Below are 19,707 nucleotides of genomic sequence, written 5' to 3'. Positions count from 1 at the left end.
CTACGTTCCTACCACACACCTTTGGCGTAGTAGACTGAAGAACATAGAGACTATCTTATTAAGGTCACTGATGAGTTGTGGGAGGGATGGATGTTTGTTGCAGGATTTTGATTTGGTAACGAAAGATTTAAGTCTTAGGAAATTCAATTTCCTCCAGGGGGCACTGTGTTTGGAGATTTACAAAGGATATGGGGGGAAGCGATGGAGCCTAAATGATTGGGGAAATATATGCCTTTGGAAACAAAGAGTTCCATTTTACGTTTGGCCCTCGTGTGCGATCAATAAAAAGAGGTAGGGTGAGAGCAGGCATCCTTGTCTAGTGCCTATACCAAGCTGAGATAGGTAACCCTTGGTGCGCTAGGGGCCAATTACATTTTTATAAAATAGTATCTTAGGTTATTTGCTTTAAGAGATTCTTAAGAAAAAAAAAAGTACAGGATACCCTATCAAACGCTTTCTCAGTGACAAGTGTTAGGCCTTATGCGTGCCATGGATGATGTGGAAGATTTCGCCCTGTCCAGGATATGGCAAAGACAACGGGTGTTACGTAATCTGCTACTTTGCGCCTCTTAGCCGGGTGGTTTAACGCTCTGACATTTAGGGAGACAATGTTGTGTGGGGCTTGCATTATCAGTAAGAACAGTGATGGTGAGCAAGTAAAATAGATGTAATGAGTTGAAGGATTTGGTTAAAAGTATAGTCCCTTAAAGTATTTATACAGCAAATAGCCCTGCTTTTGGGGTGACTATTGGTATTGTGGTGGGTTATTCTCTCGCCCTCCACAATGAGCCCCCCACCCCACCAGGTTTGTGATTAGGATATTAGTCATTTATGAACTAATGTGGGACAGGATCTAAATGTGTAGTTTAAGCTGTGATAAAGCTTTCTATGTGTGAGTCTAGAGATAAAGAAAATGGAACCCTCCATGGAAAATCATAAGTGAGAAAGCAATAAGATAAATCCCCCCCCCCCCCTCAAAACAATTCTTGCACATGCAAGCGAGTATTGCCTCAGAGGGTTGGAATCGTAGGGATTTGCACACTATTGGTTTTGTGGCTTGAATTATGGAACTCTATGGGCCCTTTCCATTCCCCTGTTGAATTTCAGACCGGCAGGAGCCAGTTCGCTAGAAATTATATAAACGAGCCCAATGATTCCTGTGTGCCTTCAGGGATTCAAAAGATTCTTAGATTTCACCTCCTGCTTCGGTCTTCTAACTCAGTTATGTCTTTTTTGCATCGTTCTCGTCACCATTTGAAGTGATTGTAAGCCTTCGGATACACGAGTAGTAATCTCTTCCACTGAACAGATTCTGTATTCTGCATCCACTATTTTAAGTTGATCGCATTAATGTCAGCTATTACTGCAGTCATCTTGAGTTGCACTGAATCTGTGTTTTGGTTCATTGTTTTTGCGCGATCATGAACATCCGCCAACTTTTTCAATATCACGTTGATCGTGATGTTCATATCCGATTTGTTGTTAACACGAGGGTCTAGTAGAGGTGGCTCAGCGTTTGAAACTTCAAAGTGGGATTTTGATTCCTTATCTGTAATTTTGGTGAAGCTGGATGGTGATGCACGGTACACTAATAGATTTATCCTTGTCAATGTGGTTCTTTAAGTAGCAACGAGGTGCTACAGCGGTGGATTCGAGCCTATATGCGTGGGAGGTCTGTATTTATAGCTCGTGATTAGACATTATATACATGCAGTGTTGCGTACGCAGTGTCATTATGTGTTGGAGACACTAGGCAGAAAATAACGCACAGATAGCCAATCTGATCAAAAGATCAGAAGATCCCTTCCTAGTCTGCCTTTGGGGTCCCTCTACACTCTGTTGGACAATTGATGGTTGATCTTTAAAATCTTGTTCAAGAGGGGTAGTATAAGCGTGCAGTCCTGCTGGATTCTCTTGAAGGGTCTGATTTGACTGGTATGGCGAAAACATTTAACTCTTGAGATATTACTGGTGGTGAATAAAGCGTTAAAGTTTTTAGAAACACAAGAACCTTGGTCGTATCACTGTAGGTCTAAGACGTGTCTAGCTTAGTTACAGTCTTCGAATTTCACAGATGTGTTCCTCCACATGCCTTCATTGGGGAACGTATAGCAGTGAGCCTGTAAAGTCAAGCCCTGTGATGAAGGGAGTCAGTGTATAGGCACAAGCCCACTAAGTGGCAGGGAGATGCAAGAATCCAGCATGTTTGACCCAGAACTATTGCTCTTGGGGTTTGCAGGTGCCAGTAGTTGTGTTTTTTCCAACCACGGCAAGCCGCTACTGCCATTTTAAGGTCAGACAGAACGCTTGTGACCACTTGCGATCAAGCCTGCGGGAAGTGGCCTGCAATACTTGCAGTATAACGGTAGATTGGGTAAACTGGTACCTGTTTATTGGTTAAAAAAAAAAAAAAAAAAAAAAAATGCCCCGGGGTGTGCTGAGCTCTTCATGTACAGATTACCGTGCGCTATGGAATTTGTGCGGGTTTAGATTCATCCTGTGAGCCACCATTTTGAGACAACTGGTGCTTTCTTAAATATAACTCTCCGTGGAGAGACTTGCTGGGTCCTCAAATTTATGGATCATTTCCCCTTGTCTTACGAAGCTCAAAACAGACATTTTCGGGCTCTGAAAAATCTGGATCTGCAGCACTGTCCTATGTGCTGAGGAGAGATGGACCTAGGGTGCCATGCACGCCTCCATCTAAGCCACGCCCTCCTTTATCAAAAAGTCCATCCTGAAAAATAACATTCCATCTTCTGTGGGTCTGACGCAACTCACATTACGAGGGCTTCTTGCTGATGTTAGAAAAACTAAAACAGTTGGGTCTCAACATTTCCACAGGACTTCTTACAAAGAAACAATGTACAGGTCCATTGATTTTAGATGTACCTAAGAGTTTTAGGTGTTCATGACCAATTACTGAAAGACTAGCATTTTTATTCAAATTAACAGATACATCTATGCTTTAGTCCTGGTGTCAGACTGCTTTAAAGAGTAGATCATGTTTTTCCAGTTAAAACATGGCCACGGAACAGAAGAATCAGGTTATCAGTCCTCCATTATTATTAGTATTATTTTTTTTAAATATCAAGAAAACGCTGTAACTGATCAACACACTCACCTGATCGACTCTGAGTACTGTTACTGCAGCATTTGTTGCTAGTTTTATTGCCCAGTATTTCCCAAGATATGTGTCCAAAACACCACCTTCTAACATATCTTTAACAGCTGCACCTTCAGCCTGGAAAAAAGAACACACTTTGTGAAGCAGATGATTCGTCTATCAAAGACTGACACTTGCATGCACAGGGCAGAGACCAAGAAGGAAATATGCAGATTTGAACAGAAGTTACCTTAACGGTGAAATCCTAGGAACCATGTCACTTATCACCAATATGTGATACCTGCTACAATTAAAAGACACTCCTGTGTAGTAGGTTGCTTCACTGCTTAGCCAGGCTTTGTATTGGAAAGCAGGTGCCCTAGTACTGTAAAGGCCAAGAATCCCAAGAATACACAACGCAACAGTTTGCTCTGTTCATTTCAATTCTCCATACCCTGGATTGTACTGCTCTCCCTTATTGTTATATAATTTATAGCTCTAGCATTAGCCAATGTCTTCTGTTTTTAATACAATTTATAAACTATACATACAGGGGCTTTCAGTCAACCCTCTTCATCTACTCGACTGCTACAATGTCATTCACAAAAGAAAAACAAAAACATTAAATCACAAAATAAGTAAGAACTGGCAAACCCAAAAGATCAGCAGCCATTTGGCTTCGTCAATGGCAGTTCTCTCCAATACAGGAAAAATCTTGGGCGTCTTACGTTGCCTTACACATCCTGTTCAATCCTTCAGTGTTACCAATTTTCCCAGGATTCCTTTTACTTTATGACCTCTTCATGGTTGCACTTTTGTGGTATTCTTTTCACATTTCTATTTCCTACACTTTGCATCTTTGAAGAAAAGAAAAAAGAATGCTCCTTTCTGTTGTCTTATTTAATTTATAATCTCTGTCTAACAAGATGTGGATCTCGATTTTATCCAATTTTTGCCATTAGGATTGATTATGGGTTGTAACACAAGGAATCTGAGAAGTTGAAAATCATTCCAAGCATCAGCTTCAACTGCTCTTCATCATACGAAGACAAAATAAGCTTTCCTGGCCATTAACAAATTATTGTTTGTCCCACTGCCCAATTATTTTCCGTAAACTACTTTAACAAATGAGTACTCCATACCAGCTCACCAGAGGAAGTTGAAGCAACACAGTCATCTAATTACTGTAATATTCACTACTGTGGCTGAAACATGGCACTGTGGTTCTGTTCAGGACTGTCTGATTACTGTTGCGATGTGCGACCCTCTGATAACGGAGTGTTTGACAAGTATGCATACCACCTTCCAGAGAGACAGGGTTACCTGGACTGGGGGAGTTTGGAGATGTGTGTTCGTATTGTTATACAGGAAAGCTAGATCTGAGCAAGGAAGCGCTGTATGATACTGGAGAGGATAGAAGGCTATAAGATCATGCACATCAACTGGGGGGTTACAGCTTTGAATGGTGCAATGACATTACATCGCACATATTTACAAATGCATTACATTTCACACATTTTTGCAGGTAGATTAAGTGATCTGCCTAGAATCACACAAATTTCAGTCAGGTGTCCGAGCCAAGATCAGAAGTCAGTATGAACTCCAGAATATAAATAGTAAATAAATCTGATGGACTATTTTTGAACTAGTGCTGGACGAAAAATAGCTTCGAAGCAAACGTCTGCTACCCCAAGGGTGCACCTGAACATTTTAAAAAAAGAGAAAAAAACTCACAAACCTCAAAGCAATAGCAGAAACCAAAGTCAAAGTGCGTGGTGGTGCAGGCAGGTAGCCATCCATTAGTGCCTGAATGGCAAAGTTAGATAACAGTCGACCACGAACTGCCTGATGACCCGAACTAGAAAGTAAGATATTGAGCTTCCCATCGGTCTGAATGAACCTCTTGACCCAGTTTAAGAAGAAATGTTCAAGCCCTAGCTGAAGTGTCCCCCAATAATGAATCTTGCAGTGTAGAGCAGTGGTACCAAACTCCTTGTATCTGGGTTGGTCATACAGCAACAGATAAGGAACTATGTCCTGTAGGTTTATGGACTGCTCATAAGCAACATCAACTCAGTGCAATAGTCTAACACATGTTTTTCATCAGGGGCCAGAATAGGGGACCTTTAGTGCGGACATTATCTGGTCATGGGATCTTAGGAATCGAGTCAGGCAGCACATACATTTCCAGTTCAATCTGTGCCAGGGCCGTCATGAGCTTTGCTGCCAGAGTCTGTGCATCTGCCACCTACTCAGAGTCCAGGTACTGTGATCTATATGACACATGGTGCACTGGATCTACAGCAAGGCTTCTTACAAGCACCTTTAAAATTTAAATGACTTTTTCATTAGTTCTTGAACAGGGGACAGTGTTTATAGTTAACGATTTTACCAACGTAACCAACAGTTTTATGAATTTACGGCAAAATCTATTCTCTCTCAATAAGATCAGCAGATGCTCCAAAAGCGGATGTAAAGGTTTGGTAAAATGTACAGGCATGGCATATCTAAGTCCAGCACACCAAAATAAAAGTCACATAAAGCTACCTCAATGTTAATATAGACTAGAATCTTTTTTCTAGTAACAAAAGATTCCTCAATGTCATTATAATAATCATTTAAAAAAAGGGTCACATCCTCTCCTCAATTCAGTTGAGTAACTGTCTTGGTGCGAGACTAGAGAAGTTGTCAAAAACTGAAATGGAAAAACCCAAGCTATTGATGTCAGATCCTGCAAAAACCCTTGAAACACTTTCAGCTGCATGAGGCTGCAATGCACTTTGTGGGCGGCTTATGCACTTAACATTACATTTTTAAAAACATTTTTTGTGACATAGCTTCTTTGCAAGTCCGTTTGTTCCCCCGTCAAAGCAATTAATAGAAGGAACTAGATCATTATCATTTATTTACGCATACCAAAGTGGAAATAAGCACAATAAGAGAGAGAACTTTAGGCAAGTTTAACAAGCTATGTCAAGCTTACATAATTCCAATAAGATTCAGAGAGCAGCAAGCGTTTGAAACACGTACCTCTATATCAAAACCCATATTTTTGTTGCCTTCTTGATGAACGGCGTACAGTTTTGAGATGACTTCATTGGCTTTCACTCCAGAATTCTCTGCCAGAGATCGTGGTACAGCTTCAAACGCTTCAGCAAATTTTTTGATGGCATACTGGTCAAGTCCTGGACACGTCTAAAACACATTTATATTTAAATCACAATGTCAGTAGAAAAATAAAAACACACAAGGTAAATAGCAAAAGATAACCTTCTCGATGAAACTTGCATTCTTCGAAACGTTCCACTCTCTGTCCCAAATGATTTTGAAATGTCTGAAAAGCAGGCATGCTGGAAAAGCTTCTCTCAAAAGAACGCTGTTACTGCATAAGAATTTTAGTTCCTATGCACCAGCATTCTTCCATGCTTCATATATCCACCCGCTTGTTTGTACATCAGCATCCACCATATCCAATTACAATGTTATTTCTGACACAAGGTTGCGGCACAACATGCGCCAACAGAGGGCGTGGTGGCTGTGTGGGTGCTGTGCAGAAGGAAGAGCAAGCTTTAAGAGTAAATCTATCCTCCTCAACGGGGTAGGAATCATATTTACAGCTTTTAATGCTGTGAAAGGAGAAACCGTGTATGCACAATCACACATCTGGGTTCAATTACGAATATTTGAAGTAAGATTGCTCCTGCTCCATTGGGAGTAACGTGGGATGTATCCCGGCCTCCAACAGGTGACATTACAGTCCCTGCTGAACCATTGTCAATGGTCTTATTGTAATGGAAGAGGACCACCCTCTTGATGATATTCAACATAAATGATCTTGGTAGAGAAGTATAAGCACATTTCCCATACCAATTTATCCTCAGTCCGTTCTCCCTTTGAACCTGGATATCTAATCAGGGCATTTTCTCTGGTTACAAAATAGTCAGTCTGCTTGACCACATATATCGAAAAGGTAGTGGACAGGAGTTTATGTTATGGACCTGTTTCCCAGGTTGTTTCCTACTCCTAGGACACATTAAGCAGTAACTGGTAAGCCTTAGATCCAGTGCCAAGTATCAAGTCTCCTGGGCTTTTTGGATATCTGTAGTGTTTTCCATATGTAATCAATGGCTGTGGTTTTGTCCTTTCGACTAGATACACTCTTGTCCTACCAGCAATCCAAGTGCCAGGTCTACCATCCTGGGTAATATAACATTTAAGTGGCATGCTCCTCTATAAATGTCCAGTTGATGCAGACTGTCAGTGTGCCATCGTGTACTTCTGGCCCAGCCACATATACCTCTGTGCAAATAGTCATCTGGGGTTTTGGGTCATCTCCCACTTCATATTGTAAAATACTCCCTTCTTGAGGGATTTCTTTTCCTCCTTAATACTGCCAATAGAATCACCACTGTTCTTCAAGCTCAACGACCACTGATTGCAGAGAAGTTCATGCAGACCAGCCTCAGTTCCTGAATACGTGATGTTTATGCCCAATCTGACCATTACTTCCTCACCACCTGAGAACGATGATCGAGAGAATCTTCTGCATAGTCAGAATTTTCTCTTTTGACTACAGGTCTAAGTATCTAAAGCAGCCTTCAGAATTGTATTTGGTTGACTGTATTCATCTGCATTTCTTCTAGCTTAACATAAAAAAACAGATCCGGTGCTTTTTGAGTGCATCTCAGACAACCTCCCTCCCTTGACAAAAACACACCTTTGGAAGAATGCTCCCCCCAAACCCTCTTATGGAAAATAATATCTAGGAATATCCAATCTAGTAAGCAGATGGCAGTAGTAGTCACAGGAAGTGAATACCGTGCAACAAAACCCAAGAAGTCGCTAGATGTTTGCTCTCAGAAACAAGATGCACGACCAAGCATCAGGCATCAAGAACTGCCTCAGATATGCAATAAACGGCTTGAAAATGTCCTACAGGGCACAGAGAGGAGAGAGAGAGAGAGCCCGGATCGCTGAAGATGCAATCAAAATCAAAAACACAGTCAAACACACTCCTTGTAGGAAGGCTTCACAGCAAAAGACCCAAATATTCTGCTTAAAACAAGACACACTGGAAATGCCAATCCAGGTGTCCTACCTGATAAGAACAAATTAAATGCGCTGGATGGTGCTGCACAAATAAGAGAGTCAATGCCAACCACGAAGGAATACTCAGAAGGTTACAACATTGTTTTAAAGTGACAGGATTCATTTTAGAGGAGATATTTTTTCAGCCTGCCAGTACATCCAACGGTCAGTCGGGAAGGAAAAAGCACGCAGAGAAAGTAATTCCTAGGGTACTTTGGACAAACTGTGTAATACACTGTATGTTTTACTGGGTGCCAGGAATTTGCCAGACACTGCATGTCAGTGATAATAGAAAAGTTGACTGACAAGCTGCAAAATCCTAAAGTTATTCTGGGCACTGTAGATATAACAGGAATGTGCAGGAAACATGTTTCTGTGATAGAATTTTAACGAAAGGGCTATCCACCTAGAACTTTAACGGACTTGATCTTCATGAACAAGGTTCTATAAGTAGCTATCTGCAACCACACAAAAGCAGCTTTAACACTGGCACTCAACTTTTATTGAAGTACAAAAAGAGAAAAAGTTAACTATTTCCAATCATTGCCAAAAAGCATTCTCAGCTGAATAAACAATGTCCGACTCCAGAGTACAAATGAGGAGAGGTAAATAATACAACAATGGGTCTCTTATTCAAGTTATGAACTAGAAAAAAATATCTTTAGAACTTAACTTATTATCTGCGGGGATGGTAGTGGGTTAACGTACAGATCAGAAGTGAAACGAAGGTCTTTAGAGATTAGTGTCCTAATTTCTTAATAGTTTCAAACTGAGCACTTACTTCACCATAGGATGTAATATGCTTGGCCAATTCGATCTCTGTTGCACCACCACCAGGAACAAGACGCTTATCCTACAAAGGTGAGAGAATTTAAAAAAAAAAAAAAAAAAAAAAAAAAAATTAAGAGGAAAATGTAAATCAGTTAAATATTTTACAAAACAGTTTAGTATGAAATTCCTAAACCAAATTAAGTAGATTTAAGATGGAAATAATTCTGAAAAATATTCAAAAGAAAAGGCAAGTTAGAACACGCACTGGCAAAGTCAACAGGTCTGACTTGGCAAGCCTGCACAATTTTTAGGTCGAGCGCACAAGCTCTTCTGACCTGTTGTGTTTCTGTTGGCCTTTTGACCACGCCTATGTCACGCCCATCACTTTCATTGGTTCATGGACTTGCCTTTTAAAATTGCCTTGATTTCATTTGTGAAAGGCATGCATGCATCTTCCTTTTCCTGTGTTTAACACTCATCGAGTGCACTGGCCAACTACTGAAAACATGCGAGGCTCCATGTTTTCCACCTGGTTTGTGGACTACTTTTTCTTTTTATTTGCTACACAGTACGATCTCGCTGGGCAGTAATTGAGCGCTTTGCATGACTACCAGTTTTCTTCTATTGTTTATCCAAGCGCTCACTAGCGAATTCAAGTTTTTACAGAGTGCGATTGCACCTTTTTTTTTTTCTTTTCATTTCCCCATGTCCCTACCCACACCCCCGCCCACCCCTCTTCTCCCCCTTGAGATCTGCGGTGGCCGCCGCAGCACATATGCGTTGCCACACGCCCTCTAGTGTGATCATGCCTTGTTTTCTTTTTTAACGATGTGGACAGCTGCCAAGCGGATTTACTCTGAACGTAGCAGAGGTTTACCGCTAACATGTGTTCTCAACTGTCTTAAGTGCGCCTAGTGCTGTGGGAAAGTGACGGCTCAGTGCAACATGGCACAAAAGCATAGGATGTATGCTCGGAGGTTCACGGCTTAGAGTCATCCTTGGTGGATCTTCAACTCATATCCTACATGCTGAACCCAGTAGGGTTGGAAATTGCTGGGAGAAAAGCATGTTTTTCTTACAAAATATGACATCTTTCTAAAGGCAAACATAATCAGGTGAGGGTTTGGGCAGTCATGTCAGCATGTTCTGTGCTGTTCCCCAGCAGGACGGTGTGACACGACTGCCTTCATAATAGTTGGTCTGATTGTGCTGCGCTTTTAAATATTCTTTCTCATGAGAGGTCTACAGGATAACCGGCGACACTCATTCCCTTTCTGTGTAATTTTCACAGAGCAACATTTGGCAGCCCCAGCAAATGTGCTTTTAAAGCTACAGGGAAGTTGGGAGCAGGTTTTTCAATTCGAGGTTATACCTGTCCCCTGGGTGGGCTCACGCAGACCGATGGCCTAAATTGTCGTCATGATGCAATATTACTTGGCATGCCAAGAGCTGCATCCTGGCCACATAGCAGGCTAAAATGCTTAGAAGCAGTCAAATCTGTGGAAAACTAGAAGCATATAACGTAGCATAGGGTGGAATTTTCAGACCAAAGAAAAACAGCAGTAGATAGAAAAGAAAGGCTGGTGGTTGTTTAGAGGCCAAAAGTACTCATTGACTGAGCAGCAGTCCCTAACATCGTGTCATTTCACACGGCAATAGAAAATGTACGTAAGAGCAGATGTCAGGCCGCCAACTCACTGGCTGGCTTGCCAGGACGGGCTGTTGCTCGCTGCAATCAACAGCCTACATGACTGTGATCTATAAGTAAATTGTACCAATTACCCAGAGAGTGTAGATCTGCCATAGAAGGCACACAAACGCAGAGTTCTTAATACCATGTTTTGGAACAAATGAAATATTTCAGTGCTGCAACATATTTTGTATCTGAAACCATTATTTAGTGTTTGCGTTTTCCTAACAGAAGATCTCGTCAGCGATTTTTCAAGTAAAATGTGAATGTCTGAAATGGGGCAAGACATACACATGTATTTTATTACGTTTTTTCAAGCATGAACCAAGCGTCAGAACACTGGACATGGTATGCAGACCTACAAGCACAGAAGTATTCATATCGATTTCAGAGACAGCCTAGTGCCCTGATGGCGTTTAACAAATATCTAACTCTTTTTCGTCGCGTGCACAAGCGCTTCCGACCGGTTGTAAGCATTGTGGGCTATTAACCATTTCACACCCATCACTTTCATGGGTTTGTGGGCTTGCCTTTTCAAAATCCCTTGAGGGCATTGGTAAATTCTTTACGTTTATACCACCTTGGGACAGTTTTGTTACCGCCTTGCAGACTGACCCTGTTAATGGATTATCGCATGATTGCGATATGTTTTATGTGAGCAAACTACTATGGCGCTATGAATCGGCTCGCACAGCTGTCCCCAGCATCTCCTGCCAGTCCCTCAGTTTCCTGTTCATGTCTGCCGTCGATCCCAAACACCCCATTCCCCGTCAATCCTTGTTATTTAGCTTCAGCCACAAGTCATTGCTTGTTTTGTATTGTTGTAACCATTTGCTGCCTGATTTGCAGGATTCGCGTGTAAGTGCCGTAAATCCCGGGTGATGCAGAAAGCATCAGAGCTGCAGAACCCCATAATCCACCTGCCCAATTGTATTGTTTCTACACAGACAGACAACATTAAAGTGTGCCTGCACGTCTCAGTGTTTACTAGTGCAAGCATGGCCCACAGACCCATATGTCCTCCATGTTGATGCCCAACTGTGTGTGTTAAGCAGTGGTTTTGTCTGTAAAGAAACACAACTTTTAGTTCTAGGAAATTCTGTGATGGAGGAAGCCAGCGCTGTTTTACTGGGTGATGGAAAAGAACATATAGTTTTGCTGAAGACATTGAAAGAATCGTCTTTAGGAATATAATGAGCACCCCCCGTTGGTCTTCTAACACAAAGTAGAGGCACTGTTTTTCAATATTATAGTTACCTAATTTATAAGTGGTTCGCATCTCACTTCTATGTTAAAGCACTGCATATAAAATCTGTTTACTACCATCCAGTTTAATGGCCCTAAATGTACTGCTCTTCAAGGATAGAAGGTCAGTTAGCCCAAGGGAATTCCAGTCCTTACATATAACTACAGATGTCAGTTGTGTCTTTTTTTTACACCTCTGTCATGCTACAAGCTAACCATGGCCAAATTACATAAATAAACAGCTTTATACAGTTTATGCCATTATCAAGCATAGGGTACAGTACTATTCAATAGTCAAAGAGTTTACTATTCTTCTCATGTGACAGGTAGAAATGTGCACTGCTTCCCTTCAGTAAGAAGGAGAAATGCAGCTTTTATTCTGTAATAAGGTAATGCAACACTTCACATGACATCAGCTCTCCTTAAGGCAGATCTCTCAGCCACAACACAACCTGAAAATACAATGAGCTGGTTATTAAGATATCTACTATTACTGGCTACCATCTGCTACTGTAGTGTTAGCGATGTAATAGCAGTGTACAAACTAACAAGTAAATATATTTTGCACCTGGGAGTAGTTTGTGTTTTAAGAATCTTGTTTAAAAAAAATATATTCCAGTAGGCCTACTAGTCCTTCAGTTATACGAAGGGCCACCGGAATTACGCGGCAGAAAGGACCACAATATACTGCAGGGTTGACCAATCAATGTGGCAAAAAAGTCCAGTTATGCCTTTACAACGCCAATAGTTCCAACTCAAGTAAATGCTTGCTTGTTTTGCAAACACATACAAAACCCATTAGCAGTTTAAAAGATGGCAACAACGACCTAGCATCATGGCTGACACCAATATGTAGACTATGATTTGCTGCATGTTAAAAATATATATCTTCATATCAAAAACATGTTTTAAATATATAAATGCAGTTTTACTCACCCTAGTCAGAACTTTAAAAGTGTTAACACCATCATCAACAGCTCGTTCAATATCATCCATTAGATTGTCAGTAGAACCACGGACTACAATGGTAGAAATGGCACCATCTTCCTTTTCTGCAAAATAGGAAAAACAAATAATCTGCAAGCAATACACAAGCAATCTGATGTGGAAACAATTAAGACATGTTACAGAACCGAAATGCCTGCCTTATTAGACCAATATTTAAATTATCTTATTGGCACATATACTGATTGCGAGCTTTGTTTTTCAATAACCAAGTAAAAAGATCCTACTCAAGTACTGTTTATATAGAAAACCAAAGAAGCAGAAAATTGTGTTCCATCTTTGGTCTGACAATGTGAAAGAAAATAGAATCTTACTTTAAGGATTATCAATGCTGGAGGGTCACACATGCAGTTTGCGTTTTCACTCGGAGCAGAATCTTAGGCCACTCAACTTCTTGTAATCGTTTCTAGACTGAAAACTCAGTTCTGACTACAATCAGTGCCCAAGAGACTCCAGTTCCTTTTTTCAAGAACTAATTGAATGATTAAATCCTTGTTATCCAGGCGGTGTCACTCTCAGACACATTCTCACAAACATGCAGCTGAGTCTTAATGAAAACTTAACTTTGCAGCCAAATCTTATTAAAACATTTCCCGTTTGTCATTCTGGCTACAAATGTTGGTGCCCCATGTAACTGAAAAGACAGACTTACCATGTTTAAAGACTACGACTTGTGTGTCCCCGACCTCCGACAGGTAAACGCTATCACAATGACCCATTTCTTCAGGCGTTGGTGCAGTCTGTAAAAACAGTGATTACATAATTCATAACATCTAATCGGTTTTAACCTGAAAACCTGGACATCACAAGCAAGCTTTCCTTGATCTCCTCTCAGCACTTTGGAACTTGGAACTGCTAGCAAAAAGACCTTCAGTAACTCATCTACCACTACACCACCGAGGTATGTGTAACACTTACTACTGTAGAGTCCACTGCTACATCGTTATTGCCCCTTCCTATTAACATGGTTTATAGTAAAGCTTTTCCTTTGTTTTGACTAAATGTTAATTTCCAATATTAATGGTACGCGCTCTGTAGTGTATTCATTTATGCCATGCCAGTGAAAATAAATGTTGACTAATAAAACATTTAAAGAACATGTATTAATAAAGGCAGTCATTATTACAGAGCAAATTCATATTCCAGCTTACTGCCACTAGAACACAACAGAATATTGCCTCAGACTGCATGCTGCAATGACTTTACACAGGGAAAAAAACAAGAATAATCATCATGGCATAAACCATATATACATAATATGTAACATTGCTGATGAGGAGGGGCATCATGACACACTCAGGATGTGCCTTTTATGAATCTGCAGCAAGAACAAAGTGATGAGTGGAATGCTTGAATTCATCTCAGCCGCCGACAATCACTAAGGACACATCCTACTCTTATTTTCCTCCCACTATGCTGCTCTAGACAAGAATGGTCATATCAAATAGGACCAGTCAAGCCGTATCTGCTAGTCCAGGTCCCCATCAGATAGGAATAAAAGCAACCCCGTGGCTGTTTAGATCAGGTTAAGTCTCCTCTGTTATATCTGAGTCCCACTTTCCATTGAAAAGGCATTTTTTGGTTTGACTAACTGTTGACCCAGTGGACAGATCTGCATGGAAATGTGGTAATCTACTTAATCAGCAGGCTAAGTTTCGGCAAGCCACGTTTTGTGAAGATACATCTACAGAGTAAAAAAAAAATATATATATATATAAAAAAATAATAATAATAATAATAATAATAATAATGGGGGTTTTGGCGGTCGGTCAGTAGATGGTTTCCAAGAACAGTGATTTCCGGTTTAGCTCCCATAGGAAATTTGGCCCAAAGACATAGCAAAAACTACTGATTACATCAAACTTTGAATTAAAGTAGAACTTTAGTTAGAAAGATTACCACTTTTTTGGTATGGTGTAAATCTGATTAGTAGTTTGAGATACAACCAAGTATGAAAGTTCTCCAGAGTGCTTCAAAGGGTTAACAATTGGACATGATTTGCGAGTTGTGAATCACAAGTTAAAATGGCAGCGATATATCAATCACATTCTGATTTTTTTTTTGCAGCACCTGAATTTTTATAAATTTTTTGGTCCATCTTTAAACTTGTAAGTTTTGCACTCAATCAGTATTTATAGAGTGCAACTCCGTCACCAGTGGGGGTATCCGGGTGCTGAGATTGCAAGGTCTCAGTCCAAGAGCCAGATCCTAAGTTTCGTCTTAAAGTCAGATAGGGAGAATGATGTCCCTAAGTGAAGGGGCAGGTTGATCCAGGTCTTGGCAACGGTGTAGGAGAAGGAACGTCCTCCATTGTGACAAGTATCAGGAGGGGAGGGGGACGGGAGGGGAGGGGAGGGGAGGGAGAGGGGGTGGGTGGTTAAGGAGCCAAGGTGGTGAATCGCAGGTATCTGGCGGGTTTGTGGAATTCACATGGTGGTTCATGTATAGTCTGGTCCCTGTTGTGTAGGGCTTTGTAGACATATACATGAATCCTGAACTGGCAACCCTTCTGAATGGAGAGCCAGTGGAGGTTCCAGAGGTTGGGGGAGATGTGGGCCAGTTTGAGAAGGTCAGAAGCCTCGAGGAGTTGGGTGGAGATGCTGGCATAGGGTGCTGGTGGTTTGGCACAGTTTACTGAAGTCCCATTAGTCCAGTAGCCACTGGCTAGCTGTAGGAGGGTAGTTTGCTGGCCAGAGTGCCAGTACACCCTGGTACCTCCCATGTGTCACAAAAATAAAGGTAAGAGGCCTGTACCACAGGACACTCTGCCCAGCTACAGAGAGTAACTGGAAGTATTACTGCCTTCAGCAGCTCAGGGGAGGGGTCTGGGCAAAGTGATCTCACCTTCTAGGACTAGAATCAAGCTTCCACCATCTCCATCTGTTGATGTGCTGCAAGCTTCCTCATCTTAAGCAGCTGATTGCAATTTCCTTGGGTTCCAAACTGTTGGTCGACAAGCCTCACAATACATCTGGTTCTCTGCTTTCAGGCTGCTGATTGATGCCTTTGCTCCTTTGCAGTAGAATCCATCTGACAGAGAAAACTCAAGTTCAGATGCGATGAGCAAGCTTCTTTGTCCTTGCACCATTGGCCCACAGCTGGCTTCTGTGGATGCTTGTTACAACTGAAGACCAGTCTTTAACAACTACTGAACACTCAGGGCCGACTTATTACCCCTATTAGCTAGGCCGATCAAATTAGAGGGTCTGCTACTTTTCAATCCTGGGTGCCTCTTCAATCATTAGGCACGTATGTCATTCTCACTGCGTGTGCAAGGCATGCAAGGGTGAGTTACTGTTCTTCAGGACAAGCTCTTGGTATCAGCCCAGGCTAATCCCCAGACAAGAATTTTAATTAACTCTAGACCAGGAGGCACTGATCATCATCCCTCCTAGCAGAGCTAGGGCAGCTAAACACAGATAAAAGCAAGTATCTACCCCAGCCCACCAGGCTCCTCCAAGCAATAGGGAGGGTCACAGGGGAGCTGAATGTCAAGAACAGCTCAGCTCACATTAAACACAATGGCTCACCTCACAATTCTCCCCTAGGGAACCTACTGGCTCAAAGGAAACAGGGCCAGGACCACAGGCAAAGAAGACTGCACACACTTGATACTAGTCACTAGTAGCTCCGCCCCTCCCCCCTACAGTACAAGGATACAGGTATCCCAGACTATAGATTTGTTGCTGCCACCACTGTCAGTCTACCATTGCCTTGGTAAAGATGGCAGCGGCCACACTGTGAAAGAGTGTACTATGCATGCCTCCCTCAACCTGAGAGCTAAACTCTAGGGTCTCAGTCCATGTAAACAAGGAAACCCTCAGTGGACATGCATGTTAGTTATCTTCACTGAGGTAAGGATCCAGAAACCATATAGTAACTTTAAAGTGACTTGCCTGTAGATCACCTTAAGACAGGGGAAGCACGCTCTCCAGAGACATGCAGAAGACTTACCATCCCCCAACAGCCTTCTCCATTACTTTGGTACGGTATTGGAGAAGTGACATGCGCTGGTACTTTGAGTTCGCTGGGATAGGCGCAGGGTTTATTCGGGAAGGGTCTGATCTCCGTGTGAACACAGTCTGTTGGGGAAGGTTGCCGTAGTAATGGAGACGTTGAGGCTGTAGGTGTGTTCTGTGTATTTCCTTAGTTCTCAGGTTGAAAAAGTGGTGGGGGGTGGGTCGGTGGGTGCCCCAGAGTGGATGGAGGTCATGATGTTTGTGGTTGTCTGCATGGTGAGCAGGGTTTAAGTCGGGATTGTTTGTATGGTGTGCGTGGGTGGGTCAAGATTATGGAGGTTGACCGCGCCGGGTAAGGGGTTTGAAGTTAATGTAGATGGTGGTTATCTTGCTATGAAAGTAGTGCGATTGGGTGTGCCGGAGTTCTTGGGAAGTGCATAGAGTGTGCTCAATCGCTGAAGGGCTGGAAATTTGACTATGTTGAAGAGTTCTTTCGTGCGGTTGGTGCTGGCTTCGATGCAGTTCATGAGGGCTGGGCTCTTAGTGTCCTTGATGCGCTGGGGGTAGCTTTTCAGGGCTGATTTGTAGGCGGAAAGATTGTAGGTGTTTTTGGTGGTGCACCATTGTTTTTCTAGTAGTTTGCAGTTGTGCTTGATGGTTCTGAGTTCTGGACTATACCAGATGGCTTGTCTTGATTTTTTTTCTGGTTCTGGCTGGCTTCAAAGGGGCGACTGTCCACACATTTGAGGAATCAGGTGGAAAAGTTCTTGATGGCCAGCTCTAGGTCTGGCCCGGCTTCGGGCTGGATGGTGCTACAGGACTATGTCCACAGGGCTTCCGTCACTTTACCTCAGCTGCGGTGAGAGGTGCTGTGTGTGTGTGTGGGGAGGGAGGGGGGGGGGGGTGAGTTGTTTGTTGGTACTAATCTGGGTGCCTGCGATGGTGAAGTGAACAATGGCATGGTCAGACCAGGTAAGATCAGTGGTGTGGCTATATTTCACTGTGGCTGGATGTGAAGACTGACTCCAGAGTATGCCCTGCTTTGTGAGTTGGGTCAGTAACCAGTTGGGTGAGGCTGATGTTCATGCTCGCCAAAAAGGTGGAGGTGTTGGCGTCATCGAGGTGGAACTTGATGTCTCCGAGTAGGATGTAGTGTTTTGGGTCGATGGCTAGGAGAGATATGAAGTTGGAGCTAGAGCTGCAGAAAGTGGGTCAGGAACCAGGGGGTTGGTAGGCGACGGTGCCTCTTATGGTCATCTTAGCATCGGTTATAAGTTGGAAGTGGAGGTGTTCCATGCTAGACACATGGTCATCTCAGTGATGAAGATTACATGAAGGACAAGGGTGGTGATGGTGTCCCAGATTTCCATTGCATGTTTACAGAGTGATCAGGCACTGAGTAGAACGCATTTAAGCAGTTCCGCAGCATTTGGTCTTCGGTGGGTGTTGGGGGGTTTCCTCCTGTGTTGCAGGGGAAGCAGCAGCGTCGGCAGATGAAAGGTCCCTTCAGTTGAGCCGGGGGAGGAAGTGCAACAGTTGTAGCATCTGGGGTCCAGGGCGTGGAGCTCAATGAGGGATTACCAGTGGGAGGCCAGGGTTCCTGGCGCTGGGCGTCAACAGGCTTGCCTCAGGTGCAACTGCTGCACGGCGGTGCGGCCGCCTTCATTAAGTAGGTCCTGGGGGAGGGAGGGGAGTGGATGGCACTTTTCAGGGCCGGTGGCTGGCAAGAAACAGGCGGGAAGGGAGCAGCCGGAAAAATGGATCAGTGGCAAAATCAATAAGAAAACAACCAAGACTAACAATGCAAATGCAATACAATGCAAATACAGTGGATGGGACAGGTACACTGGAGACTATGCAAGTGCAATACAATGGATGGAGTAAACAGAATGGTGAATATACAAGTAAATGACAGGAGATACAATGGTGACAAACTCCCAGCCCATGTACTCAATATGGCCACACTGCACTTAAAATGTATAAGAATAGACTTAGACACTGTAGGGGCATATTGCTCATGCAGCTATGCCCTCACCTGTGGTGCAGTGCACCCTGCCTTAGGGCTGTAAGGCCTGCTAGAGGGGTGGCTTGCCTATACCACAGGCAGTGGTGCCATGTTGGCTTTACCATTTTCTTCTCACCAACACACAATCAGCAATGGCAGTGTGCATGTGTTTGGTTAGGAGTCCCTTGGGGTACTAAGGATAATACATGCTGCCGACCTTAGGGACCTTCCCTGGGCACAGGGCCCTTGGTACCAATTTTTTGTATTTTTTTTTTTTTTACAAGGGACTTAGCTGTGTGCCAATTTTGGAAGCAATTGGGAGGGAGCGGGAGAGGGAGAATACAACCCCCCCCCCCACCCAAAACAGTGGGATCCTCATACAACGAATTCCATATTGGAAACTACTGGCTTTTTAGTGTAATGGCTCTGCTAGACAAGACTCTGTGCATATGTTCTGACCCTTAAAATGGTGTTTGTAAATTAATTTTATGTATCTATTGTCTAGGTGTATTCAGTATGAAATAACATCAGTGTTGGTCACGTGGAGAAACAGGAGTATGTCAGAGAGATCTCTTCTGTACTGTTGCTAACATGAGACAAACATGTGCTCCTTAGTTGTTGACATCTTTAGGATGGGCCAGTATCATTTTTGGCTTCAATACTTGTGTTGAACAGGTCTCAGCATCCAGATGTCTGGTGTATGTAAATAAATTGTGTAGTGGAACTAGGGTTCCGGGATACTTGTTTTGTGCCCTGGAGTATTTGTGTCCGTGCTTTCAGATAAACTGTTCTAAAGCTCCTTGTTCCAGCATTTCCTAAATTTGCTAATATCCGCCGG

At 42.7% G+C, this 19,707-nt stretch overlaps 1 protein-coding gene across 2 annotated transcripts in view; it reads right to left on the bottom strand.

The window, feature by feature from the left end:
- The window catches only part of CCT8 (chaperonin containing TCP1 subunit 8), a 70,330-nt gene that overhangs the window by 2,317 nt on the left and 48,306 nt on the right, over positions 1-19,707 (bottom strand). For both annotated transcript variants that reach the window (XM_069204070.1, XM_069204071.1), the window contains exons 10-14: positions 13,558-13,645; positions 12,837-12,952; positions 8,976-9,047; positions 6,137-6,301; positions 3,125-3,244 (exon numbers count right to left, since the gene is read on the bottom strand). In XM_069204070.1, the coding sequence (XP_069060171.1) occupies positions 3,125-3,244; positions 6,137-6,301; positions 8,976-9,047; positions 12,837-12,952; positions 13,558-13,645 (561 nt within the window). The remainder of the gene's footprint in view (positions 1-3,124; positions 3,245-6,136; positions 6,302-8,975; positions 9,048-12,836; positions 12,953-13,557; positions 13,646-19,707) is intronic.

This window comes from Pleurodeles waltl, chromosome 8 (genome assembly GCF_031143425.1).
Source record: "Pleurodeles waltl isolate 20211129_DDA chromosome 8, aPleWal1.hap1.20221129, whole genome shotgun sequence".
Lineage (NCBI taxonomy): Eukaryota > Metazoa > Chordata > Amphibia > Caudata > Salamandridae > Pleurodeles > Pleurodeles waltl.
This window is presented reverse-complemented; position numbering and strand designations above follow the sequence as displayed.